At 42.6% G+C, this 27,767-nt stretch overlaps 1 protein-coding gene across 1 annotated transcript in view; it reads right to left on the bottom strand.

The window, feature by feature from the left end:
• Positions 1-27,558, bottom strand: part of LOC120937552 (sulfotransferase 6B1-like) — a 30,958-nt gene extending 3,400 nt beyond the window's left edge. Inside the window, exons 1-6 of the mRNA XM_040350868.1 lie at positions 27,247-27,558; positions 21,069-21,178; positions 9,402-9,491; positions 6,806-6,932; positions 5,062-5,156; positions 2,697-2,853 (exon numbers count right to left, since the gene is read on the bottom strand). Coding sequence (XP_040206802.1) covers positions 2,697-2,853; positions 5,062-5,156; positions 6,806-6,932; positions 9,402-9,491; positions 21,069-21,178; positions 27,247-27,445 — 778 coding nt within the window. The 5' untranslated portion in view covers positions 27,446-27,558. The remainder of the gene's footprint in view (positions 1-2,696; positions 2,854-5,061; positions 5,157-6,805; positions 6,933-9,401; positions 9,492-21,068; positions 21,179-27,246) is intronic.
• Between the last annotated feature and the right edge of the window lie 209 nt (positions 27,559-27,767).

Below are 27,767 nucleotides of genomic sequence, written 5' to 3'. Positions count from 1 at the left end.
CGACGTATTGGTTTTGACGTGAACGTAAATTACGTCCAGCCCTATTCGCGAACGACTTACGCAAACGACGTAAATTTCAAAAATTGAAGCGGGAACGACGTCCATACTTAACATTGCCTGCGCCTCATAGAAGCAGGAGCAACATTACGCCGAACAAGCCTTACGCAAACGATGTAAAAAACTACCGCCGGGCGCACGTACGTTTGTGAATCGGCGTAACTAGGTAATCTGCATACTCTACGCCGAAAACGACGGAAGCGCCACCTAGCGGCCAGCGTGAGAATGCACCCTAAGGTTCGACGCCTAAGAGAATTACGCCAGTCGGATCTTAGGCTAATGTCGGCGTATCTTGCTTTCTGAATACAGAAAGAAGATACGCCAGCGCAGCTTTGAATTTACGCGGCATATCTATGGATACGCCGGCGTAAATTATTGCTGAATCTAGCCCATTTGTATATTTATTGGTGTGACATCTAGTATTGGGATGTTTAGTGGGGGCACATTTTTTCCACATTAAGCGCAGAAGAAAATATTTTTATTTATTAGAACCTGTGGAGTTTCCTGGAGAAGAGGGATGTGCATGGCTGCGCTGACATCACTGACGCAGATCACATATAAAGGGATCAGTTCATAGTGGGCCTTAAGGCTGGCCCAGTCCAGAGGGCCCTGCAAGGGAAGGTTAAGGTGCAACTCACAATGTGGTGGTGGACGCAGTTGCTTGGGAAAAGTATGCACCTGCATACTTCAAAGAGGAGGCCCTGGCACCTTCAACTCTGTCACGCATGCAAACCTGCTGACAAAATTAGTTCAACATGTGGCCGCCTTGAAACAGGCAGTCTTGAATTCTAGACTGTATTTTTTTATCTCAATGGCATCATAATTTTTTCCAAGACATTCGAAGAACAAGTGAAACATCTGGATTGGGTATTCTACCATGTGTTCTCTCACTTGGCCCAATACAGACTAAAACTTATCCCAGCAAGTGCCACGTGATCAGACAAAAGATCCAGAACTTGGGGCCCATTGTCAAGGCCAGAGGTGTCTCCCTGAATCAGACAAGGTACAAACTGTCCAGGACTAGCACCCTCCTAGAACTGTCACAGAGCTGCGCTCCTTCTTGGGTCGGTAGGGTACTACCAGTGGTTCATTCTGCAGTTCACCCAGATAGATGCCCCCCTTATCCAGCTTATGGGTGGACACAGCACCAAAACAAAGGTGGAAGATCACTCTACACAGGACCAATGGCATGAACCCCAGCAACAGGTCTTCGAGACACTAATGCAGAGACTGACCTCAACTCCCCTGCTGACCTACGTGGACTACACCTTGCCATTCCGTCAGTATACAGATGGGTGCCTACAGGATCTGACATGTATTTCACAGAACAGTCAGACATTTTGGGGCAGATCAGACTAGTGGATCCTACCAGGGACCAAACAGCTGTCACCACCACCATATGGCTGTCCAAAGAGGATCCTGTCGGACCAAGGTCCGAACTTTGAGTCCATAATCATGACTAAACTCTGTTGTCAGAGTGCTATTCATAAATCCCACACCACCCCTTACCACACTCAAAGCAATGGCACCTGTGAATGGTTCCATCGCACCCTGCTGGGAATGCTGCGGACCCTAGAGCTAAGTTATAATGATTAAGGATAGCAACATGTGGGAGCTATAATATCTGCCTACAACAAAACGGTCCACAAATCCACAGGTCATACGCCCTTCTTCATGATGTTCATTCAGTATGGTCGATTGCCTTTGGACCTCCTGTTGGGGACACCGGGATTACCTCCCGCTCAGACCGCCTAGTTCTTGGGTAAAGGAACAATGGGGGTGGATGGAGAAAGCCAACCAGGTTTTTTTTTGGACAAGCACAAGGACATGGCTCCTGAACCTGTCTGCGACCGGGGGACTGGGTGTTGATAAAGAATGCCAACCCGGAGATGCAAGCTAGAGCCTAAGTGGGATCGCACCTCGTATCTGATGATAGGGCAGCCTTTCCCACCTACCCCTGTCTATGATCTGGTCTCAGAGGGGCCTGACCCTGTGAAGGAGTGACTGCATCAAAATATGCTGAAACCCCATTGATGGCCGAGAGGCATTTAACGCCATGAATGTTCCACTGATGTGTGAAGCTCTACCCCCTCATGATCAAGCCTCTGGCCTTTTACAGTCCCGAGCTTGGTGACATTGAAGATGAAAGCCCAGAAAGTCCATACACCCCATCCAGTGCCACTGACAGTAATGACAAATCCAAAGATTCAACCTGGGGAAAAGGTGAGGAGAATGTGGAAGATACACCCAATCCCCTGCTGCCTGAGGCCCCTGAGTCTCTGTCTGCTGCTGAACTCTTACCAAGCAATCCAGAGAGCTGGCACTATTTGTAGTCTAACCGCACGCAGCTGCCTGCAAGATATTCTGACTATGTTTTAGAATTTTTTATTGTTCTGCCGTAATTATACTTTGAATGTACATTTATTGCTAGTTTTATTTCTGTTTCCATGTTGTGATGCCGAGGACTGCATCTGTTAAATATGGGGGGAGTGTAGGCAGGTTCAGTCTACTTTCTCCACTACAAGTGGCACTCTCCGCAGCAGCACTGGAGTTAGAGGGGAAGTCAAGAGAAACATCCGTCCGTCTGGTTTAAAATATAATGATACATTATAAAATATATATATATATAATTTTCTTGCCTTTTCGAAAGATAGCGCTGCTCATTTCACCATGTGTGTTTTTGGAATTATCCTTCATAGACTTAAATGTTCCTTTATCAGCAATGCCTTTAACTTGCTCTTCAGTAAGAGGCATAGAAAAAAAATCAGAAATCTTCTTAATTGCTCCTTCTAGATCCTATATGTATTTCAAGGAGTGTAAAGTAAAAAGTCAATTCATGATATTCTAATATCTAATATTATCAATAGTATTAAGGTGGTTGTAAACCTCAGACATGATACATGAACAAAGCACATTCTTTTATACTGTTTTCTTGTCTCTAACCAAATAAATGAGTGCAATTTCTTTCTGATTCCTTGTTCTGTAAGTCACTTCGGACATATTTTTCTGACACCAAGAGATAAAGAGAGAGTACACAAATTTGGATTCATATCATTGGCTCTGCATGTTCTCTGTACTTTGCGAAGGGGAGGGTGTGCCACTTCCCTCCAATCAGGGTTCAGAATCCCCCTCACCTAGATCTGTGCTGTGAAACTTCAGATCTCTGCCTCTTGCTGCTAGAACGGAGAAAAAATCCCTTGATCTATGAGGTTTTACTGAAATTGGAAAGTGCAAAATCTGGTGCAGCAGTGCATGGTAGCCAATCAGCTTCTAACTTCAGCTTGTTCAATTAAGCTTTGACAAAAGCCCGGAAACTGGCTTCTATGCAGAGTTGCATCATATTTTGCACTCTCCAGTTGTAATAAATCAACCCATACAATATGTGTTTTTAGAATGATCTACTGAATATATAGCTACAGATAAACAGGTAGAACGTACGCAGGAGAGTTTGTTTTATCTCTGTGTATCATCTTAGGCTAGTCACTTCAGTGGGAATATGTGAGGGTTTTTAACTACGGTAACTACACTCCTTACTTGAAAAAGTGCCCTTCATGACTCAGAACATCACAATAACCATTTTGGAAGAATCATGTTTTTAACTCTACACAACCTGCAATGAATTCAGTACAAAAGCCTTGCTAACTCTTTGAGAAAGTAGTCCTCAAGTAGTCCTTGTGGAAGTAAACTATCCACATCACAGTGCTGTAATACCATAATGGAAATCATGGACCAGTGTTTAGGGCAGAAGATAAGAGGGGCAGCACCAAGCCTCAAAATTTACAATCCTAGATAATATTTTAACCTGTTTTATTACCCTTTTCTGATAACCTCTAGATCAGGGGTCTCCAAACTTTTCAAACAAATGGGCACTTTATTATCCTTCAGACTTAAGGAGGGCCAGATTGTGGCCAGCAGGGGTAGAACATGTCATGGGCCCAGCATCAGTCAGAATGAATATGGTTGGTGGTCAATAGGAATAGTATATCACATCATTGGTATCGGTGGAAGCTATAGTGCCACATTGTTGGAGTCAGTGGAAGAACAATAGTGCCTCAGTGGGAGAAATTGTGCCCCAAGGGCCAGATAAAGGCCAGCAAAAGGCCACATCTGGCCCTCGGACCACAGTTTGGAGACCATTGCTCTACATATTTATGGCTAAGTCTTAAAAGAGAACTAAAGGGGAAAAGGGGTGCAGGGGAAGCTAAGAGATGCTAGAAGGCTCTTTATAGTTAAAGCGGCGCTCCGGTAAAAAAAAAAAAATTTAAAGTCAGCAGCTGCTAACACTGTAGCTGCTGACTTTTAATAAGGACACTTACCTGTCCTAGTCGCCAGCGATGTAAGCCCCCGCCGAGGCCGATCCTCGATCCTGGCAGCTCCAGGCGCCGCCATCCACAGTAAGGGAAACAGGCAGTGAAGCTCTGCGGCTTCACTGCCCGTTTCTTACTGCGCATGTGCGAGCTTTGTGAATGGGCCGGCTGCTTTCTGGGATACACACAGTTCCCAGAATGCAGTGCGCCCCATTCACAAGAAGAAACCTAGTGTAGGAGGAGGAAGAGAATTCACCGTGGAGGATGAAGAGGCAGATTCGGGACTTCCGCATAACAACAGCTATTTAGGGTAAGTAAAAACATTTTTTTTTTTTTTTTCATTTTTTTTTTTTTAGATTTTTGGTGGAAAGATTTTTTTCAGGGAGGAATTAAGGAAGAATAAAACTACCTATACTTTCTTGTAGCCTGTATATTTGAAACGTAGTTTTTCAATTAAAAAGACAACATGCATTCAATTTGCATTTTAACATTATTTTTACTAAAATAAAAATCACATGGCATAAAGGGGTAGAGACTAATACAGTGTGATGTCTAAATACAGCCCTACATTCCTAAAGATCAGAAAACCACCCACTGTGAAGTTTAGAGCAATAACCTAATTTTAGAACACATAGTAAGCACATAGTAAGCATTATGGTTAAACTTTTAGTAAAATAATTGCAGAATGTTCACCTACTTCTTTCATATCTTCAAAAGTCATCAACAAAAGCGTGTCTGTGTCAAGATGTTTATTCCAAACAACAGCATGGTCAAAGTAAGAACCCCAGACAACTGAAATAACCAAAAGAAAGTGATTACAACATTCTTTTCTCAGAAATAATAGTGTATATAATAAAAAATATAACCAATTTATCTCCACAGAAGAGATAGTATGGGCTGAAAATGTTTCTAATAAATTGACTGATTATTTTTAAACCTATATGCTTGGAAGTAGTTAGTACTATACACTATTTCTATTTAAATGGCTTGTGATTTGCAAGAACTGAATTCCAGGTGCCATGCTATTAAAGTCTCAGTCCAACTTGTCTGAGGTCCTGAAGATCACCATACAGATGTTACCCATGGGTGACTGATAACATTTGACCAGTGTAAACAAAATAAAAATAAAATTAGAATAATTTGAAATGAACAGCTGATGTAACAGTGTCCATCCACTATGTTCCAGAGCATTGCACATGTAGCACCCCCTTGACCCCCAGTGGCATGGTGGCACCTGCAGACAGGTGTGGGCCTCAGGTCCATGGTTAAAATGAGAGACTGAAAGAATATTGAGCCCCAGTCACTTTCTGTCCTTTTAAGGCTTTTATTGGTCATAACACACAAGGAGGTGAGAGTAGATCATTTAAAGACTTCTTCATGTCCAGCTTCACAATGTCAGTAACTTTAAGCCAACCCAGCAACACTGTAGGTAGTATCCTAGCTGGTACACAAACTTAATTCTCTCCTGCTGGTTCCAGTGCCCTCTGTACTGTTTTTTTTTTTTACTTCAGTGCATCCCTCTCCAAAAGAGTCATCAGCCTTCTTCCTGGCTTTCTCCAGCAAGGTCTCTATTTTGGTATCCCCCCATCGACAGGCAGGATGATTCCAGGACCATTTCGGGCCTATCTCCACTCCCAGAGCACATATTAAGCTTTTAGACCTAATAGCCTAGTTCAGTCCAGCAGCACCTCCGCGTGCCTCAGCCTAGGGGAGGGAAGAATTCACAAAGCCAGCTCCAAATATTTATATCCTCCCCAGCATGCACCAGTGCCTCCTACTGGGTTGGCTGAAGGAAATATAAATATTCATAACTCAGTCTTGTTATGTCATCTTATACTATTGCCAGTGGTACCAGTGACACTTACTGGCAAAGGGGGGATTTGGAGTCCCCAAGAGATAAAGAGACAGTACACAAGAGACAGTGCACAAATTGTGATTCATATCCTTGGCTCTGCATGTTCTCTGTGTACTTTGCAAAGGGGAGGGTGTGCCACTTCCATCCAATCAGGGTTCAGAGTCCCCCTCACCTAGATCTGTGCTGTGAAACTTCAGATCCCTGCCTCCTGTTGCTAGAGCAGAGAAAAAATCCTTTGATTTATGAGGTTTTACTGAAATTGAAGAGTGCAAAATCTGGTGCAGCTGTGCATGGTAGCCAACCAGCTTCTAACTTCAGCTTGTTCAACTCCAAAGGGGGGATTTGGAGTCTAGTGTGACTATTGAGGAGGGTGACGACCACAATTATTTTTCATTTAGAGAATATCATCTCCAAAGGCATGGAACTTCCCTGAGTGTTGATTTTGTGAAGGTTTGTGAGTCAGAATATGTCAGTAGTGGCAGTTACAGCATTTTTTCACACCTGCCTAAATAAAATTTGCACAGTATTGCAGTATATATTTTTTTATACATATCATACGAAGATTACAAAGTTTTTAGCACACTACCTTTTCCACTCATGAAGTCGGAGAAAAATGTATCAAAGCTATTGTAGGTGGGAAGTATTGGATTGTTATTGTAGAAGTGAAACAGCGATACAGCTGTATCCTTTGGATTGCGAAACATCACCAAAATCTACCAAAAACATAACCACAAATTACTTTTGAACATAGCATTTGTCAACCATAGTAGAACAGGCAATAGTGTTATGCCCCGAAAATTCTGTCCGTGTGTATGCTCCATCGGACTTTTGCTGTTATGCCAACAAAAGATTGAGAGCTGGTACTTAAATTTTCCGTCAGAAAATCCGATCGTCTGTAGAAATTCAGACGCACAAAATTCTGACGCATGCTCGGAAGCATTGAACTTCATTTTTTCAGCTCGTCGTAGTGTTGTATGTCACCGCATTCTTGACGGTCGAAAGCTCAGAGAACTTTTGTGTGTATGCAAGCCAAGCTTGAGCGGAATTCTGTCGGAAAAACCCTCCAAGGTTTTTCCGACGGAAAATCCAATCGTGTGTACGCAGCATTAATGTATACATAAACCCAAACTCTTTTTTGTAGTTGTATATATAGTAGGCAAAGGATAAAAGCCCCTGTTTGGTGTTTTTACCAATCTCCCATTAGGGAGAATTGTCCCAAATACACAACAGGAAGTGAGAGGGAAATATCTTCAAAGCAAGGGGCAATGTAGCCATTGGAAGATTTCTCCTCTAATTTTGTTCCAGTGACTTTACAAAGTAGACATATCAGAAAGTGAGAAGAAAACAAACTAAAGAGTGGGAAATCCCTCTCAGACTTGATAGTGTACTAAAACAAGTTTCCTCATTGAAAGATATTACATTTATGCCGCGTACTCATGATCATTTTTCGGCTTCACATCGTTTTTCTGCTTCTGAAAAAAAAAAAAAAATTTTGAACATGCTGCATTTTTTCATGTCGTTTTTTAAAATGTTGTTTTTCGTGTTGTAAAAAATGATCGTGTGTGGGCAAAAACGACGTTTTAAACCCGCGCATGCCCAGAAGCAAGTTATGAGACGGGAGAGCTTGTTCTGGTAAAACTACTATTCATAATGGAGTAAGCACATTCATCACGCTGTAACAGACAAAAAAGCGTGAATCGTCTTTTACTAACAAGGAGCCCAAAGGCGAATAGAACTTCCCCTTTAGACTGCATTCACACCTAGGCGACAAGTAACGCCGCGTACGGGGCGTATTTTGCCGCGATTCGTTTAACTTTTTTTTTTTTTAAACAAATCATTTCCATTGCTGTCTATTGCCGAACGCCAATGCCGCCTGAAAAAAAGGGTCCGGGACTTGTTTTCAGGCGGAAGGCGTACGGCGTTTCGGCGTTCGGCGTGAGATGTGAACCATCTCATAGACAGCAATGGAAATTCGCCCCTCCAGCGTATCGAGCGCCGGGCGTCGGGCGTTTTGTCGCCAAGGTGTGAATGGAGCCTTAGAGAGCTGTCGTACCTGTTGTACGTCACCGCACTTTGTTCATAATTTTTCAAAAACGATGGTGTGTGGGCAGCATTGTTTTTAATGATGAAGTGTGAAAAACGTTGTTTTTTGGACATGCTGAAAAATTTATATTTTTTTCATGCCGAAAAAACTATCGTGTGTACGCGGCATTAGTCCTGTTCAGAGGACATCTCCAAAATGTTATGGTTATATTTTTATTACATATATCCATGCTGATGTGCTCTTGGAGCCCTTTCACGTTGGCATTCCGATCAAGTCCTCCTGACAGTTTTTCAGGCCGACCTGATCGGAAGCTCTATGCAGCTCTATGGACAGATGGATGTATATAGAGGTAGGCAGGTGTAAAACAGACACAAGTCTAAAGCCCCGTACACACGATCGGAATTTCCGATGGAAAAATGTAACTGAAATTCCGACCGTGTGTATGCCCCATTGGAGAATTTTTCCATCGGAAATTCCGATGAATTCCATCGGAGTTTAGATAGAGAACATGTTCTCTTTTACTCTGATCGAATTCTGTCAGAATTCCAATGTGATTTTGGTCGGACAAAGGTCTAATCGTGTGTACAGGGCTTTAGTCCATTCAAGTCCAGAAAAAAAAAAAGGACTGCCCGGACATCAGAGTCCCTTTACATCCGGCTGCCCATACAGCTAGCATGGGTCTGCCTGTGCCTGCTGGGCAAACTGAATGGGTACGAGTGAGTGATTTAGCAAAATAAAACTGGGCAGGGTTGACACCACTAATTCCACAAAAGGTTGTGTGTTATCAGCTAAAAGCAATTTTTAGAGCCCGAGTGCCTTTCTGGCAGATAAAAGAAGAAAACATAGGGAAATGTGCATGTATTGCATATTTTTTTGTCTATTTTTTATTCATTTTTTTTGCCCTGTCGTACACTATTAAAGATGCCTGTTTTGCCCTTAGCAACTATATTGCAACTTTTATTTTTATATTACACATTGGAAAAAAAAGATTTAAAATTCTTGTGATCACTGGTGTTTTCTTCTTGCACTGGTAAGCCCCAATATTTTTTTGGAGCAAAGAGGTCCATATCACTTTTATACATGTTATTATTAAACAATAACCTTTGGACATAAAATTAGACACATGCTGGTAACTTACCTTTACTTTCTTCTCAAAGAATGATTTTGGGATGTCCTCGTAATGAAAATGGGTCGCTAAGACTCGTGGGGAGGAGTCAGCTTTTAGCTTCTGCATTATAAACATCAAAACACATATTTAGTTTCACTTTATACATTATATTCAGGGCTAAAGAAAAGCAAAAATTCGAACATTTTTAGTCAGATTAATAAGAACTAAGAAGAATATTGCCAACAGACAAAGTTCTTTGGTCCTTTTCACGTTTTGCTTGCTGCCCCTACTTCCTCTTTAGAGAGTCAAGAAACTCAAAGTAAAAGAGACTTTGCAAACTATTTTTTTTAAAAAATAGATTACAGATTACCTTATAGTAGTTGTCCTCATGTACCCCACAAATCTTCCCCTGCTTTCAGGGGCGGACTGACCATTGAGTCACTCGGGCACTGCCCGAGGGCCCCATGCCACTAGGAGGCCCCATGCCACTAGGGGGCCCCATCAGGGTCGCCAGGCTCAGTAAAACCAGGGACAGTATGTAAAAATCTATGTTTTTTTTATATCTGTCCCTGATATGTTCGAAACCGACATGCTTTTGATGTGAAAATACCAAGATTTTAGCTGCCCCGCCTCTGCACTGCCTCCTGGCGAGGTGGCCATCTGTAAGCCCGGGGGCCCCATAATCTTCTATTGCCCGGGGGCCCCATGAGTTGTCAGTCTGCTCCTGCCTGCTTTATTTCCCCAACATTGTGAGAATTCCACCATCTAGTTTATCAAGCTGACCCTGGAGACCTTATACATAAACCCCCCACTTGCTGCCCAATCCTTGCATACACACATGACGATTAGTGTTGAGCAGAATATGCCATATTCGATTTCGCGATATATCTCGAATATATATTCGAATATTCGAGATATATTCGCTAAATTCGAATATTCGTGATATTTTATCGAAATTAAATGATTGCGATTTTTCGCTATTGCGAATGCGAAAATAATTGCGATTTTTTGATAACTGCGGTAGGAGCACTCTGATTGGCTCAGAATATTCGTGATATTTTATCGAAATATCGCAACATGCGAATGCGATATTTATTGCGCAATTTCGAGAAATGCTGGAGGAGCGCTCTGATTGGCTCAGAATATTCGTGATATTTTATCGAAATATCGCAACATGCGAATGCGATATTTATTGCGCAATTTCGACAAATGCTGTAGGAGCACTCTGATTGGCTCAGAATATTCGTGATATTTTACAATACAAAATAATTGCGAATATTCGGCAAATGCGGAAGGAGCACTCTGATTGGCTCAGAATATTCTTGATATTTTACAATACAAAATAATTGCGAATATTCGGCAAATGCAGAAGGAGCACTCTGATTGGCTCAGAATATTCTTGATATTTTACAATACAAAATAATTGCGAATATTCGGCAAATGCTGAAGGAGCACTCTGATTGGCTCAGAATATTCGTGATATTTTACAATACAAAATAAAAAGTGTTTTGCATTGGTGGTGATTCTTTACTCTATCCATCTGTCACAGCCGTTTGTCAATCAAACACCTTGAAGATTGAACACGTTCATGCTGCATGCTTTGGACTTTTTTTCACTTCACATATCAAAGACATTTTTATGAAAGATTATTTTTCTATTATTGGGACTATATTTCTTTATATATTTGTTTCACTGTGTATTTCACAAGTTATTTGCGCTTGCTTATTTTATAATTTGCCCACATGTCTTGTCACTAGACATATTTTTTATTCTTGTAGAGCGACTCCATTTTCTGTCTTGTATTAATTTATGTTGTATAACATTTTTGAGTTGCTGCTGTATTCTCCCCTTTTTTAAGGTATGCGCAATTTTTTCCTTCTTACAAAAAATAATAATATCAAACATACAAATATTCATAACATACACATACACAAAGCCCCCCCCTTTTGCATCAGAGACAATCAGAGTTCTCCTACCACAGTTATCGAAAATTCGCAATCATTTTCGCATTCGCAATAGCGAAAAATCGCAATTTTTTTTTTTTTCAATTTGGCAACATAAAAGGATCGCCTCAGCTTAGCTACTCGGCCCAGGGTCTCTAATCATACCAGCAATGCTTTTAGACGTCGATAGGATGTGATCTGTTTTAAAAATCAAATTGAAAAAATGCGAATATTCGGAATTGCGAATATTCACCGCGAAATTCGAAATATAGCGCGATTTCTCGAATATGCTATATTCGAGTCGAATATTCGCAATGCGAATATTCGTGAGCAACACTAATGACGATGACTCAGGAGTGTATTGCTGCGTACACACGATCATTTTTCGGGTTGTAAATAACAAAGTTTTTCAGGCTCTAGAAAAAACAAAGTATTTTTCAACTTTATCATTAGAACAGCCTTGCCCACACACGATCGGTAAAAAAAAAAATGCTCTAGCAAAGCGCGGTGACGTACAACACGTACAACGGCACTATAAAGGGGCAGTTCCATTCGGATGACGCCACCCTTGGGCTGCTTTAGCTGTTTTTGTGTTAGTAAAAGACGATTCGTGCTTTTCTGTCTGTTACAGTGTGATGAATGTGCTTACCCCATTACGAACGGTAGTTTTACCAGAACGAGCGCTCCCGTCTCATAACTTGCTTCTGAGCATGCGCAGGTTTTTCACGTCGTTAAAGCCCACACACAATCATTTTTTACACCGACAAAGTTTAAAACGTCGTGAAAAAATAGAGCATGTTCGAAAAAAATGGCCGTTTTTCAGAACCCGAAAAATGCTCTGAAGCCCACACACGATCGTTTTAAATGACATTTTTAAAAAAACGTTGTTCTTTACAACACAAAAAATTATCGTGTGTATGTGGCCTATGATCGAGGACAAAGTCAAGTGCCATGGTAACATCTCTAGTTACATTCCAATTGATGGTAAAAAACAAACAAAAAAACAAACAAACAACACCATGACGCTGTTTGTAGAATAGCTCCTGAGGCCAATATTATTGTGTAAACCTATTCAAGAGCAATTATGCGCATACCCATCAACACAGCCATGGTGCTGTTTTGCTACACAGCGCAAGCAGATGTAGGCAAGTGCAATATTATATTTGACAACTCTGGGAAATGTACATTTTAACATGGTGAAACAGAAGCAATAGGACTGAAATTATAAGAAATATTATATGTAGTAGTAGATATTCCCGTGCTACTAGGAGGTAAAATGGGTTGATACTGGTGCAGCAAACACCGTTAAGGCTCAAACCCTACCCAAGGGGCAAAAATATAAAAAAATCAAGGGATGGTGTTGCGCTCCACAATCAATAATAAAGTGCTGGTATATAACATAATATAGAAAAATATATATGTGTATATATATATATATATAAAATAAACTTGATAATTAAAAAAGCATGAATCGTGTGATAAAATAAAACAGTAATCCATCAGTTAATAAAGTGCCAAGGAGTAAAGTGCAAATACATTCTGTAAATAATATTAATATTTGTACAAATAGCAGTCTATAGAAAATCTTTAATGGTGAGAAGTGCTGGTGCCCAAATAAAGTGCTGTTTATACTGATTACCTTACAGCAGTAAGGTAAGAAGTTAGCAAACCTACGGGCGTGGAATACACCGAAGAGTTGACACACTGGGGGTTATTTACTAAAGGCAAATCCACTTTGCACTACAAGTGCACTACAAGTGCACTTGAAAGCGCACTGAAAGTACACTTGGAAGTGCAGTCGCTTTAGATCCGAGGGAGACATGCAAGGAAAATAAAAAACAGCATTTTAGCTTGCACATGATTGGATGATAACATTAGCAATGCTTCCCCTCATTTCAGATCTACCCTTTAGATTTAGAGCGACTGCACTTCCAAGTGCACTTTCAAGTGCACTTGCAGTGCACTTGTAGTGCAAAGTGGATTTGCCTTTCGTAAATAACCCCCACTGTGTCTCTTATTTTCATCATTCAACTCTATTTTTTGGCACCAGCACTTCTCACCATTGAAGATTTTCTATAGACTGCTATTTGCACAAATATAAAAGCGCAACACCATCCCTTTATTTTTTATAAGAAATTATATATATTGTAGCAGAGGGACCCCGCGCTACTCAGAAGAATTCTGGTCTATGCCAGATTTGGGGAGAGGCAGGCACGCTGATTGCAAAGATGTGCACTGGGCTATTAGTTGAGACCTGAAAATGTCTCAGGGCTCCACCCAACAGACAGGAGGTCTGTGAATAACAGTCAGGTGGACTCCCATTCCTCCGCAGGAGTCAGATAGGCTGCATGGGTCAGCCAGAGCATGCATGTCTGCAGGAGGCAGATTTAGTCTGTGACAGAGCAGCAAGGAGCTGATTGTGGGTAAGCTATGAGAGCGCTTGACTCTAAGGAACTCATTTGGTCTGAGTAGCAGACCTAAGGCCTAGCCTGGAGGCCTGAAGCCATCGTGTGGCAATAGAGTAAACCAGGAGACTGAAGTAATTTGGGTGTGCAAGATAAAGTAATGGTGGAACCCCCTGCGTGGGCTACTGATGTTTTTTGTGAACTTTTCCATTCTTTTAAAAAAAAGTGGGCTACCATGCCCTTAAAAATACAGTTTTGGACTGGCGCACTTATTTAAAAACACACTTACCACTTGAGTCTGATTACTCTATCTCTTATGCCGCGTACACACGATCGGAATTTCCGATCATGTGTGGGCCCCATCTGACTTTTTCCATCGGTGTTTAGAAATAGAACATGTTTTATTTTTTTCCGATGGGGGAAAAAAAAATGATAGGAAATTCCTTTTGTCTGTGTGCAACTCCGACAGAGAAAAATCCCAAGCATGCTCAGAGTCAAGTCAACACATGCTCGGAAGCATTGAACTACATTTTTCTTCGGCTCGTCTTTATGTCACCGCGTTTTGAACGGTCGGAATTTGGTCTGACAGTGTGTATGCAAGACAGCTTGAATGGAATTCTGCTGAAAAATTACATCGGATTTTAGGCCATCGGAAATTCCGATCGTGTGTACGGGGCATTAGTATGTGTATATATATATATATATATATATATATATATATATATATATATATATATATATATATATATATATATATATATATAAATAAATGTTTGTTGTCATTCTGAACTTTGCTTAAAAATGAGGATGTCATGACAGGGTCTCCATATATTTACAAAAGTAAATTGAGTCAGAGCAATGACTTTTTCTTTCTATTCCGCCTCCTTCTGTATAGTTCTATCCAGAGTATCAGTCAAAGACAGAAGCAAAATAACTACTTTAAAGTACTTCCCCTTTACATAAGCCATAGTGCTCTGTTAATTCTTTGTCATACATTAAATGTTTATTTGTATAACAAATACTGTGCATAGTAAAAAACAGACAAATGTTTTAAAACTTTTGAAAATTGAGCTAAGATTTACCCTAGATAGTTTTAGGCTATAAACATGAATTATATATAAACAGCGCTAGTATGTGTATGACCCACACAGTGAAAAAGAAAAAACAACACAATATAATAATAGACAAATGAGCAAAGCCCGTGATTGAAAGTGTTCGTAAGCAAAAAAAGTTTGTAAAAGAGTAGCAAGGAAAAAAACTTATTCTCTCTCTCTCTCAAAATGTGAAATCTTCAAAGTAATTGTTTTCAAAGAATTCAAATAATAGACAAATGAGCAAAGCCCGTGATTGAAAGTGTTCGTAAGCAAAAAAAGTTCGTAAAAGAGTAGCAAGAAAAAAAACTTATTCTCTCTCTCAAAATGTGAAATCTTCAAAGTAATTGTTTTCAAAGAATTCTTCCACCACACCCGATGTGAACAAGTGATTCCTCCACCAATAAGGATGGCCACTCACCAGAACGATTTGCCTGACACTCTCGTGTTTCGGCACAATAGCATGTAATGATTGTTCAAACCATTAGGCGAGCCTCCATTTCCAGCCAAGTGATAAATAAGATCCTCATAAATAATGAAGAAAACGTATAATAGTGTGATAACTTAAACAGCAGCTCTTTTGGGTGTAAGCACCACATAAATATTTTATATTGCCTGCAGTGACTATATTTCAGAAAAAACAAAACTAACATATAAACCACCTGTTGCTGTTTTTAGTTAAAGTCTATTGATGATGTTGTATGGATTGATGTACAGTGATATAAGGAGAGCAGTAAAGCATAGTAACTGTGCTACACTACTACTACAGCACACAGAAAAAGGATTTTCTTAGTAGTTGCACAAGAAGAGACGTTTTGCCGCAATCTTTGCAAAGACTAAAACGCATGTAAGGCAAAAGTTTATCTGTCCCTTAAATGTGTTCTGTAGCTTTAAATAGTTTGTTGCCAAAGCCCTGCAAATCTCACTTGCCATCTATAAAGTAGAAGCCTACCGTCCTGTAACACAGCTGACAAATTCCTGTATCGTGGTGCCCATGCCTGTGTAATAATGCCCAATAGACATGAATAGGTAGTTGCTCCAACAGTGTACTGTAGGTACAGCAGGTAAAATAGGTATTGCACACGTTGCCATTTTTCTAGGTAGGTGCTATTGACATGCACTTGTAGCGCCCCCTTGCTTCCAGCATGGGCACTACGCTAAAGTTAATGGGGAATGGGAGAGTTACTTTTGCTCCCATTCATAATCCGTTAACATTTTGGGACTTCTGTCATTCCAGAAATGTCCACTGGGTCAGTCTGTGGTCCAGGGATGTAATACCATCCCTGGCCGGCAGTTGGCACCAGAGGGTTTCTGGCAGAGTAAGTTTCTCCAGCAGCCAATTAGAGGAGCTTTTTTGCTCGCGGGGCGTGCTGGAGAGGGGTATATCTGTGACAGGTGTCATGTGTTCTAAAATCTTCGCAGGGTCCCCGTTCCAGGTGCGGCATCCACCTTCAGGGCGCGCACATCCATGGACCCCGCGCGGCCTATCTGGCCAAAGCGACAGACTGCATCGAACCTCACCCGGAGGTGAGGGGGACCCCATTGTTTCACTGGGTTCCGGGACCTATTGAGAAAATCCCCAGGCTGGGATCGGGTGACCGGACCACTGACAGGTATGCTTGCTGTCATCCGGGGAACTATATAGAAAAGTCTGCTGGGAGGATTTGTTCTCTCTCTATCCAATTAAGTCCTTTATTGAAATTGGCCTGTGGCAGAGGCCCTAGAGCCAGGTCTGTGAGAGAGGCCCGTTCCTCCCAGGAATCTAAAGTGACGCCTCTGCTGCCAGGCTTGTGGCAGGGGTCTGTCCGGGGGCACTTCACCCACTCCAAGTAGAGTGGCGACGAGTTGAAAATTGGTACTATATAGAGCAGTACTGACTGCTCCATTGATATCCAGGCCTGATACCGCAAGGTTCTCTCCCTCTTCCTTCATTAACCTTGACCTTCCCAATTTATGTTGATGTTGGCCGTGTTTGGCCTGGAGAATAAAGCATTGAAAACCCTTTTATTCACTGCCTGGACCTTCGCTCACTACCTCTGTTCTCACAATTACACCCCTAGACACCGCCAGGGTAACTCAGTAGGCCGATCCCAAATTCAACCAGCGTCTCGTTCGGGGGTAGCGCTACACACTTTTCACCACATGTCAGTAACAACCCATACATACAAAGAAACCAAAACAAATACATTCAGAAATTAGACACCATCTCAAATCTATCAATAATTAGAAAGCAACTCTGCCCCTTGTCAGTACAAATTATTATCGACTGGTTCAGTCTCAACTGATGGCCTATAAAAGGTGTCGCATTACCAATGTGTCACACAAGAATTATCTCATCAGCCTATCAGGAGGAGAATTCTTCACTGTGCATGCTGGGGAGGGGTATTTATGGGGCAGACGCCATCTTTCTGGACCTTGTCCTCGTGTGGCACCCACCTTCAGGGTAGCCATTCCACGGCGCCCTGGCAAATGGCCTTCCGGGCGGGGTGCATGTGCTATGCAGACATCCTGGGTTTGGGACCACGTTGGCCCGGAGCATCTGATCTGCCGCTTGGGACTCAGTAATCGACTGGGTCCCCCATCTAAAGAGGTCCTGGGCTGTCCGTCCTGTTGGAGGAAGCTGTTCGGTGGAGAGTCTGCCTGAGGAGTGCCAAGAGAGGCTGGTGTTCCAATAGGGGCCTGACCATCAATCGGGGACCAGGGGAACTGGACACCGAGAGGCTGGATGTTGGTCGCCTGTCAGTCGGTACCCTAATTTAAAACTACCTATAGGAGATCCAGGTGTTGAGTCTAGTCAAGAGGACTCCGGACTACTATTTTCTGCAACCATTTTGAGGGTCTATGGCAGAGACTTAACCCCAAGTTCGAGTGTCATTCTGGCTGCCAGGTTTGTAAGAGAGGCCTGTCCAGGTGCGCTATACCCATTCCGGCTGGAGTGGCGAAGTGAAAGTTTGTTGTTGGAAGCAGGACTGCTTCCCTATACATATACCTGAATCTGTGTTCTCCATTTCTGCAATTCCTCTATTCTTCACCAAGTTTAACTGTTTTACCTTGTTGGGTAAATAAAAGCACAAGAAAAAGACACCTGCTGTGTGAACATTCCATTACTACGGCTCTCATCAACTACCCTAGACGGCGGAGTCACAGAGGTAACATGCTACCCAAAACAAACCAGCAGCTCCTTCGGGGGTAGTGCTACAGAAGGGTTGCCCAAGAGCCAAGGACCACTTGTGGAGAGTTTCAGAAAGATCTTGAATTAGGAGGTACAAATGTTTCAATGAAAATAATAAGTAATGCACTCAACCACCATGGCCTGTATGCACGCTAAGTATGCAAGACTGCGTTGCTGAAGAAAAAACATGTTGAAGCTCATAGTTTGCTGCACAACATTTAGACAAGCCTGTGAAATACTGGGAGAATATAGTCTGGTCAGACGAGATGAAAATGTAACTCTTTGGATGCCATAATACACACCATGTTTGAAGGTCAAATGGCCCAAAAACACCATACCAACAGTGAAGTTTGGAGGTGGGAACATCATGGTGTGGGGCTGTATTTCAGCATACTATACTGGCAAACTTCATATCATTGAAGGAAGGGTGAATGTAAAAAAAGTACCAAGACATTCTTGATAAAAAAATTCAGCTGCCATCTACAAAGATGATGAAGAAGAACTGAGGGTGGACATTTTAGCAAGACAATGATCCCAAACACCAAGCCAAATAAACTTTTAATTGGTTTAAAAAAAGGAAATAAAGCTGCTTGACTGGCCCAGCCAATCACTTGACTTGAATCCAATAGAAAATCTATGGAAAGAACTAAAGATCCGAGTTCATAGAAGAGGCCCATGGAACCTTCAGGATTTTAAAGTAGAGGTCCACCCTAAAAAACAAGTTTTTTTTTTTTTTTATACTTACCAGAAAAGGCTGTTACTAGGCAGATCATCCTAATCTGCCTCTTCATCGTCTGTGGTGAGGTTCTGTGTGCTCCTCCTCGCGTTGCCTCTTGGGAAATGGAGGAACGCTGCCTTCTGGGACATACAGGATGGTGTGCCCATCCACAAAAAGCCGCGTGACCCGCGCATGCGCAGTAGGAAATGGGCAGTGAAGGCCGCCCGAGGGACGGATCGGCATCGGGCTGCCAACATTGTGGGCAACCTGGACAGGTAAGTGTATTTATTAAAAGTCAGCAGCCAGAGTGTTCGTAGCTGCTGACTTTTATTTTATTTATTTTTACCGCCGGACCTCTGCTTTAATACTATTTGTGGGCCAAAATCTCACCTGAGCAATGCATGCGACTAATTTCTCCATAGCGGAGGTGTCTTAGGCTGCTTTCACACTGAGGCACTTTGCAGGCGCTATTGTGCTAAAAATAGCACCTGTAATGCGCCCTGAAATAGACGCTCCTTTCTATCCAGTGTGAAAGCCCTCAGGCGGGATGCTAAAAAAGTCCTGCCAGCCGCATCTTTGAGGCACGGTAGGAACGATAAAAATACCGCTCCAATAGCGCCCCTGCCCATTGAAATCAATGGGGTAGCGCCTCCAAATCGCCATTTTTGCGGGCGGGTTTAACCCTTTTTCAGCCGATAGCGGGGGTTAAAATCTATCGCCCGAAAATCGCGGCAAACACGACGGTAAAACCCCAACAAGCGCACCAAGCGCCTCAGTGTGAAAGTACCCTTAAAGCTGCCAATACCAACAAAGGGGCAGATACACAGAGAGAGTACGCCGGCGTATCTACTGATACGCCGGCGTACTTTCAAATTTCCCGCGTCGTATCGTTGTTTTGAACCCTCAAAACAAGATACAACGGCATCTGGGTTAGATCCGTCAGGCCTACGTCTTCGTACGCCTTCGGATCTAAGATGCAATTCTTCGGCGTCCGCTGGGTGGCGTTCCTGTCGTTTTCTGCGTCGAGTATGCAAATTAGCTATTTCCGACGATCCACGAACGTACGAGCGGCCGGCGCATTCCTTTACGTCGTCTCTAGTCGGCTTTTTTCGGCGTATAGTTAAAGCTGCTATTTGGTGGCGTATGCAATGATAAGTATGGCCGTCGTTCCCGCGTATAATTTAAAAAATGTTTTTTTTTGTTTGCGTAAGTCGTTCGTGAATGGGGCTGGACGTAATTTACGTCCACGTCAAAACCAATGACGTCCTTGCGACGTCATTTAGCGCAATGCACGGTGGGAAATTTAGGGATGGCGCATGCGCAGTTCGTTCGGTGCGGGGATGCGCTTCATTTAAATGAAACACGCCCCCTACTCGCCGCATTTGATTTGCGCGCCATTACGCCGTGAGAGATAGACTACGCCGCGTAACTTACGGCGCAAATTCTTTGGGGATTCGAAGCTGCCAAAAGTAAGTTACAGCGGCGTAGCGTATCTCACATACGCTGCGCCCATCTATTTGTATGTGGATCTGCCCCAAAGGATTTTGTACAAGGAATGAAAAAAATTTTGGTTAGCGGGTTAAATAATTTTTTACTGCGTCATTCCATTTTATTACACATAACTTCATTTCTGAACATATTTGATTTGGTTTCTTTGTATGTATGGATTGCATGGATTGTTACCAACATGTGGTGAAAATTGTATATCAATAACAACTTAAGAGCCAGTTCACACTGGGACGGCACGACTTGCCGAGCGACTCGGTAAGGAGATTTGCCCACGACTTCAGAGGCGACTTGCAAAATGACTTCTGTATTGAAGTCAATGCAAGTCGCCCTGAAAGTAGTACAGGAACCTTTTTCTAAGTCGGAGCGACTTGAGTCGCTCCTTTTAGAACGGTTCCTTAGTACAGAACGGAGCGCGACTTGTCAGGCAGCTAAGTCACCTGACCTGTCGCGCCTGTGTGAACCGGCTCTTAGAAATATATTCAACTAGAAAAATGGTGACATGTTCAATATTTATTTTACCCGCTGTGTGTCTCATTTGAGGGATTACTGCATTACTAATAGCCAGCCAGAATGTAAACAATAAGGGAGGCTGCTCCTATCAGTGGAAGAAAGTAAACACCCAGGTCGGGGGAGGCGGAGAAGGGTTCAACTTAGGACAGCTTACGGAGCTGGGGGTTAATGATTAACTATAAACTTGTTCTTCAGGCTATATACAATTTTTTTGTCATTAGAATGGTATGGTGTACTTAGAATACTGCTTCTTGAGTTAGGAAAATACTACTATAGGTCTTAATTAATAGGTCTTCTTATCCATGCCCCTCCCTTTAATACAACCCTAATACATACAAATTGCACATACCTCAAATTTATCGGTGGATTTGAATTCTATCATTGGGATGATGGCAGATGGGTGTTTATTGTGCACTGCATGAACAATGCTGTGTAAAAGCATTGTAGTCCAGTTTGAGCCTAAGAATACAAAAAAGAAGAAGAGACGATGCATAACACATGTACAAAATGCAATTATACATTTAAAAACACAAAGCTATCCACATTTAAAGTATGTATACAATATCTGTGAAGTGGCAATGATACTGTAAAAACACCCTAAATATATATATATATATATATATATATATATATATATATATATACAGGCTGTAGGTTTGTTCTTAAAATGATTATAAAATCTGAAGGTTTTTTATCTTAATGCATTCTATGCATTATGATAAAAAGCCTTCTGTGTGCAGCAGCCCCCTCTAACACTTACCTGACCCATCTCTCTCCAGCGATGTCCACAATCTGTGGAAGACTGCAGTGCACCATCAAATTTAACTGCACTTGAATAGTTCTGCAAAGAAGAGTGGGCAAATATTGCAAAGTCTAGATGTGCAAAGTTAGTAGAGACCTATCCCAACAGACTAAAGCCTGTAATTAAAGCAACAGGCAGTTCAACAAAATACTGACATAAGGGGGGTGATCCTTTTTCCAACTCAGTAAATCTGTTTTTGACTTTTCTTTATTTTTTTCTGCCATTTTGGTTTTATATAGTTCACTTGGATGTAATAAGTTACATGTGTGTAGCGCTACCCCCTCAGGAGCCGCTGGTTGTTTTGGGACCGGCGTATTAAGTTACCTCTAATCGTTGTCCAGGGGTGATAGTAGTGAATAGAGCAGTAAACAAATGTCCAATCAGCGAAGTAGGTTTTCTGAATGCTTTATTTCACGGCCCAACACGACCAACATCAACATGAGGTAGGACAGGAAAGGTTGATGAAGTAAAGAACTTTGCGGTATCAGGCTTGGATGGGTGAAGTGCCCCCGGACAGACTCCTGCCACGAGCCTGGCAGCCGGAGTGTCACTTTAAGGTTGCTGGGGAGGACAAAACACTGCCACTGACTTGGCTCTGATTTTAAATAAGATGCCAGATGAGGCCTCTGCCACAGGCTCAATGCTGACAATGGTGCACAGCAGAGAAAATCTTCCCAGTCTTTCTCTTGGGGTCACCGACTGACAGTGCTGAGGTTATCTAGTCTCCGGTAACCCAGATCCTGGATGGTTCGTTCAAGCCCTTCAGACAACCTGCCTCCGGGTTCTCCTCGAGCAGATCCCCCACCGCACAGCACGTAGCTTAGGATCTCTTCAGTAGAGTTGGGGACCCAGTAAGTCACTGGGGCCCCTGACAGCATCAGTTGCTCCAGGCCATGAGGGCCCAGAGTCAGGAACTCCGCGACCCCAGGGCAGGTAGGCCATAGTGGTGGGGCCCACGATGTGCGCACACCCTAAAGGTGGATGCCGCACCTGGAACCAGGAACCCATGAAGAACCAAGAACAACGGCTTCCGCCACAGAAATACTTTCTCCCAGCATGCACAGCGAGGCTCAACTCCTCTGATTGGCTGCTGGGAAGAAGCGGCTCCGCCTGGACCTCTCTGGTGCCACCTGTCGCCCAGGGATGGTACCACATCCCTAGAACGCAGTCTGACCCACAGAACAATCCAGATTTGGCGACAGCCAAAGTTAACATAATTCGGAATGAGAGCAAACTATCTCTCTCATTCCCCCACTAACTTCCCCCAAAAATCCACACCAGACCCCTTATCCGAGCGCTGTCATCCCAGACTTTCTTCTGGGATGACAGCCATACAGACCAATTTGAGGCAGTGTGCGGCGTATGGTCTAAGCATTGACAGGCTCACCCCACACCCCTTCAACTTCTTCAGCAATGTGTCTATTTCCCAAAGACACCCTCTGGATATGACGCTCAGAATGTGCACTCAACCTCTTTGGTCGACTTTGGCGAGGCCTGTTCTGAGTAGAACCTGTCCTGTTAAACCGCTGTATGGTCTTGGTCAATGTGCTGCAGCTCAGTTTCAGGGTCTTTTCCAGATCCTCAGAGAGTTCTTTGCCATGAGGTGCCATGTTGAACTTCCAGTGACCAGTATGAGGGTGAGAGCCATAACACCACACTTAACACACCTGCTCCCCATTCACACCTGAGACCTTGTAACACTAATGAGTCACATGACACTGGGGAGGAAACATGGCTAGTTGGGCCCAATTTGGACATTTTCACTCAGTGGTGTACTCTTTTTTTTGTTGCCAGCAATTTAGACAGTGTGTTGAGTTATTTTGAAGAGACGGCAAATTTACACTGTTATACAAGCTGTACACTCACTATTTTAATTCTTCAGTGTTGTCACATGAAAATATATAATAATATATTTACAAAAATGTGATTGGTGTACTCACTTTTGTGAGATACTCACTTTTGTGTGTTTTATATTTATTTACTTTTGTGTGTTTTTATATATATATATATATATATATATATATATATATATATATATATATATATATATATATACACACACACAGTCGTATGCAAAAGTTTAGGAACCCCTGACAATTTACATGATTATCATATATAAATATATGGGTGTTTTGGATCAGCAATTTCATTTTGATCTATCAAATAACTGAAGAACACAGTAATATTTCAGTAGTAAAATGAGGTTTATTGGATAAACAGAAAATGTGCAATATGCAACAAAACAAAATTAGACAGGTGCATACATTTGGGCACCCCAACAGAAAAATCACATCAATATTTAGTAGAGCAGAAATAACAGCCTCTAATTGCTTCCTATAGCCTGTAATGAGTGTCTGGATTCTGGAAGAATTTATTTTGGACCATTCCTCCTTACAAAACATCTCCAGTTCAGTTAGGTTTGATGGTTGCCGAGCATGGACAGCCCGCTTCAAATCACTCCACAGATGTTCAATGATATTCAGGTCTGGGGACTGGGATGGCCATTCCAGAACATTGTACTTGTTCCTGTGCATAAATGTCCGAGGAGATTTTGAGCAGTGTTTTGGGTCGTTGTCTTGTTGAAATATCCAGCCCCGGCGTAACTTCAACTTTGTGACTAATTCCTCAACATTATTCTCATAAATCTACTGATATTGAGTGGAATCCATGCGACCCTCAACTTTAACCAGATTCCCAGTACTGGCACTGGCCACACAGCCCCAGATCATGATGGAACCTCCACAAGATTTTACTGTGGGTAGCAAGTGTTTTTCTTGGAATGCTGTGTACATTTGCATACGACTGTACACACACTGACACACAATCACACAATCACACAGACTGCATGTATCTGCTGCCTTCCTGAATCCAGAAACTGCCATGGCAGTGAAATTGGAGGACAATCTATAAAAATCCATTCACTGATCATTTCTGCACAGGATGAAGTCAAATGTGGTGAGCTTCTCGTCACATCCATTTTAAGAGCTTTCAGTATCTGGCTACTGTCAGGGAAGAAGCTGATCAAGCATGATCTGTGCTTGATCAACTTCACTGGGTCAAGGGGGGACCTTAAGGGTCTAATAGATCCCTGATGTTTCCCTAAAGAGGACCTATCATGCTATCACATAGGGTCTGGTAAGCCCTGTATGTGATAGTAATAAGATTAAGTAAAAAATAAAATAAATATATTACTCACAAACAATAATAAAATAAAATGTTCCCTTAACACAGGGGTGCCCAACCTTTTGAAGAGTGAGGGCCACTTAAGCAACTTGGTAACCAGTGGCGGGCCACAATGAGCAGAGCGGGCGGATGACAGGTCACGGCTACTCCTATAGGCCCTCTATTCCGCCCAGATGAAAGGGGATGAATTCCCTTCTGTTTTTCGGATTGGGGGTAAACGGACATCTGTCGCTCTATAGCGGTGAATTGAGGGTCCCATTTGGTCGGGCTGATCGTGTGAAAGGGGCCTAAGACTGCTTTCACAATGATGTGCTGCGGTTTACCCACACAGCGTAGTGCACCTGTGTCTATGCTGCAGGTTAGCTGAACTTTGCCGTAGACTCCACCTGTGGCAAATGCTGGCACTGTAGAGGACGCATCGGCTTATGGGGCTCTGCTCCGCAGCCGTTTTCTTCCTCTACCACCAGCTTCATTCACAACATTGATGCTGCGTCATGGAAGGTTGGCAATCTTCGATTTGGGCTTGCCAACCCACCATTCCAGAGCAAGAGGTCATGGGCCACATCAGAGGGCTCCGTGGGCCACATTTGGCCCCCGGGCCACTGGTTGGCCACCCTTGCCTTAACACGTGTTGGGTGTACCCGTGTACAAAAACATATATTAGCAATCACCACACATACCAGAATGAGAGTAATAATTTCAGTGCCATCATTCATGGGTAACTCTAAATGAAGGACTTTTAAAGCAGTGCCTATGTACAAATGTGGATATCATTGATGCATGCAATTTGGCTTGACATGGTTGATATCCATTTACTTGACATAAGCTCATCTTTTATATGTTACCAAAAACACTGGGTAAAATTTTGTGTAAAATTTTGTGTATGTGTGCACTAAAATAACTTAAAGGCTAAGGCCCTGTACACACGATCGGACAAAACCGATGAAAACAGACTAAAGTTCAGTTTGATCGGTCCAAACCGACCGTGTGTGGGCCCCATCGGTCAGTTATCCTTCGGTCCAAAAATTTAACCGATGGACGCCTAACCGATAGGTCAAAACCGATGGTTAGTACGCAAAAGCATCAGTTCCAAACCCGCGCATGCTCAGAATCAAGTCGGCGCATGCTTGGAAGCATTGAACTTAATTTTTCTCTGCACGTCATTGTGTTTTACGTCACATCGTTGGACTCGATCGGTTTTTGAACTGATGGTGTGTAGGCACATCAGACCATCAGTCTGCTTCATCGGTTAACGGATGAAAACTGTCCTTCGGACCGTTCTCATCGGATGGACCGACCATGTGTACGTTCACCTTTTGAAAAAAATAAAATAAATGCACATTTATATGTAGGTAAAAAAAAGTGCATTTATTATCTTTTTCCTAAGAGCATTGCACCTGTGATCATCAGATTTCAGCATTCTCCAAGCTCCTGCAGACTCGCATGATAACTGTCTGCCTGTACATCATACAGGCAGTTCCTGTGAGCAGGAAATATCAATGAACTACCAAATTGCTCACCAGCAGGGCTGGACTGGGACAAAAATTTTGGCCCTGGACTTCATCCAGACTGACCCACTATGACAGGTCTCTCCCATGGTGGCCAGACAACTCCCGCACCACCCCCCCCCCCCGGCCACCCAAGCCCCCTCTCCCCCTTCACTAGCCACAAGCTGTTCTACTTTATTAGAGAAGAACGGCTGGCACTGGTACTCTTATAGGCAGTACCAGTGGGGAAGCTAGATATTATTTCACCCGGGCCAAAGAATCAGTTCGGTGCCCCCCTTATGGGACAAAATTAGGCAGAAGTGAGAAACTCCCAGGCCATAGCTGTTGAGTCAGCTGTCTGTCCCCTCCCCCATGCTCCTCTGTCGTCCCCCCTGCTCCTCTGGTCCTCCCCCTGCTTCTTTGTTCCCCCCAGGTGAGCACTGCGGGGAGGGAGAGGAGGTGAGCGCTGCAGGAAGGGAGAGACAGAGGAGCGGAGGGGGGCGGCGGTCCGCTGTCACTGAAGCCGGCCCACTAAGGCCATCGGCCCACCGGGAAACTCCCTGTAGTCCCAATGGCCAGTCCATCCCTGCTCACCAGCGCCCTTGTAGATCATTGAGAACCGCAATGACCTCCATTTTATTCTCCAGAGGCTCTGCTTTTTAATGCTTAGTTATTTTTTAATTATTCTTCAGGCCTAAAATGTAATTTAATTATGTTCACAAAAGAACAAAAAAATTCAAAAAATGACTCTGGCGGTAAAAGGGTTGGACAAACAGCATTTTCTCCATTTCTCTGCATACTATAAAAATTGATTTATGGTATTAAAAAAAAAAAAAAAAAACAGTAAACAAAAGTCCCACATATGCTAGGAAAAAACAATGGGAAAATGATTTTGGTATATGAAGCAGTTAATGGTTATTGTTAAGAAAACCTCTGTATATCAAAAATGAGGAAACTGCTACATACAAAAATTTCCATTTGGTCATAAATGGGTTAATATGTATCTAATTGCCATAAAGTAAAATCTAAACCAATTCTATTACATTTTCACTTACCACACTTAGGATAAGCTGCCAGCATAACATCATCCTCACGTGTCTCAAATGTTTCTAAAGCTTTAAATGTGACCATGTCGCATACTGCAGTTGGATACAACACTCCATTGTACGTAAAAATGACCTCATCCTTTGGGATATTTTTAGAATTCTCAATGGCTTTTGTGATCTCTTGGAGAAATTGTGTCATGTCTGCCATTATAATGGAGTTGAGACTTCAAAACCTACAATACTGGAGCTCTAGAGAACGGACTGCAGTGTTTTCTTCCCATTCCTTGGTTTTATGTAAAGGAGCTGAGAAGAACAGGGAGTAGCCTGAAGCAGGTCAGATTACCTGATTTTGATTACATGGTAAGATTTTAGTATCAAATGAGGACAGGAAATAGTAGACTTAGTTTGTACAAGGGGCAATATAGATAGGATGAAAACAAAGTCCAGGTTTCCATTTATTTACAGCTCATCCTTTGCGCTGTTTTTTGCAAGTAGCAAGAAAATAAGCCTACTGGTATGAGTGCTAACTA

Source organism: Rana temporaria, chromosome 4 (assembly GCF_905171775.1).
Source record: "Rana temporaria chromosome 4, aRanTem1.1, whole genome shotgun sequence".
In the NCBI taxonomy this organism is placed as follows: Eukaryota; Metazoa; Chordata; class Amphibia; order Anura; family Ranidae; genus Rana; species Rana temporaria.
The sequence above is the reverse complement of the archived record's forward strand: the minus strand, read 5'-3'. Positions and strand labels throughout refer to the sequence as shown.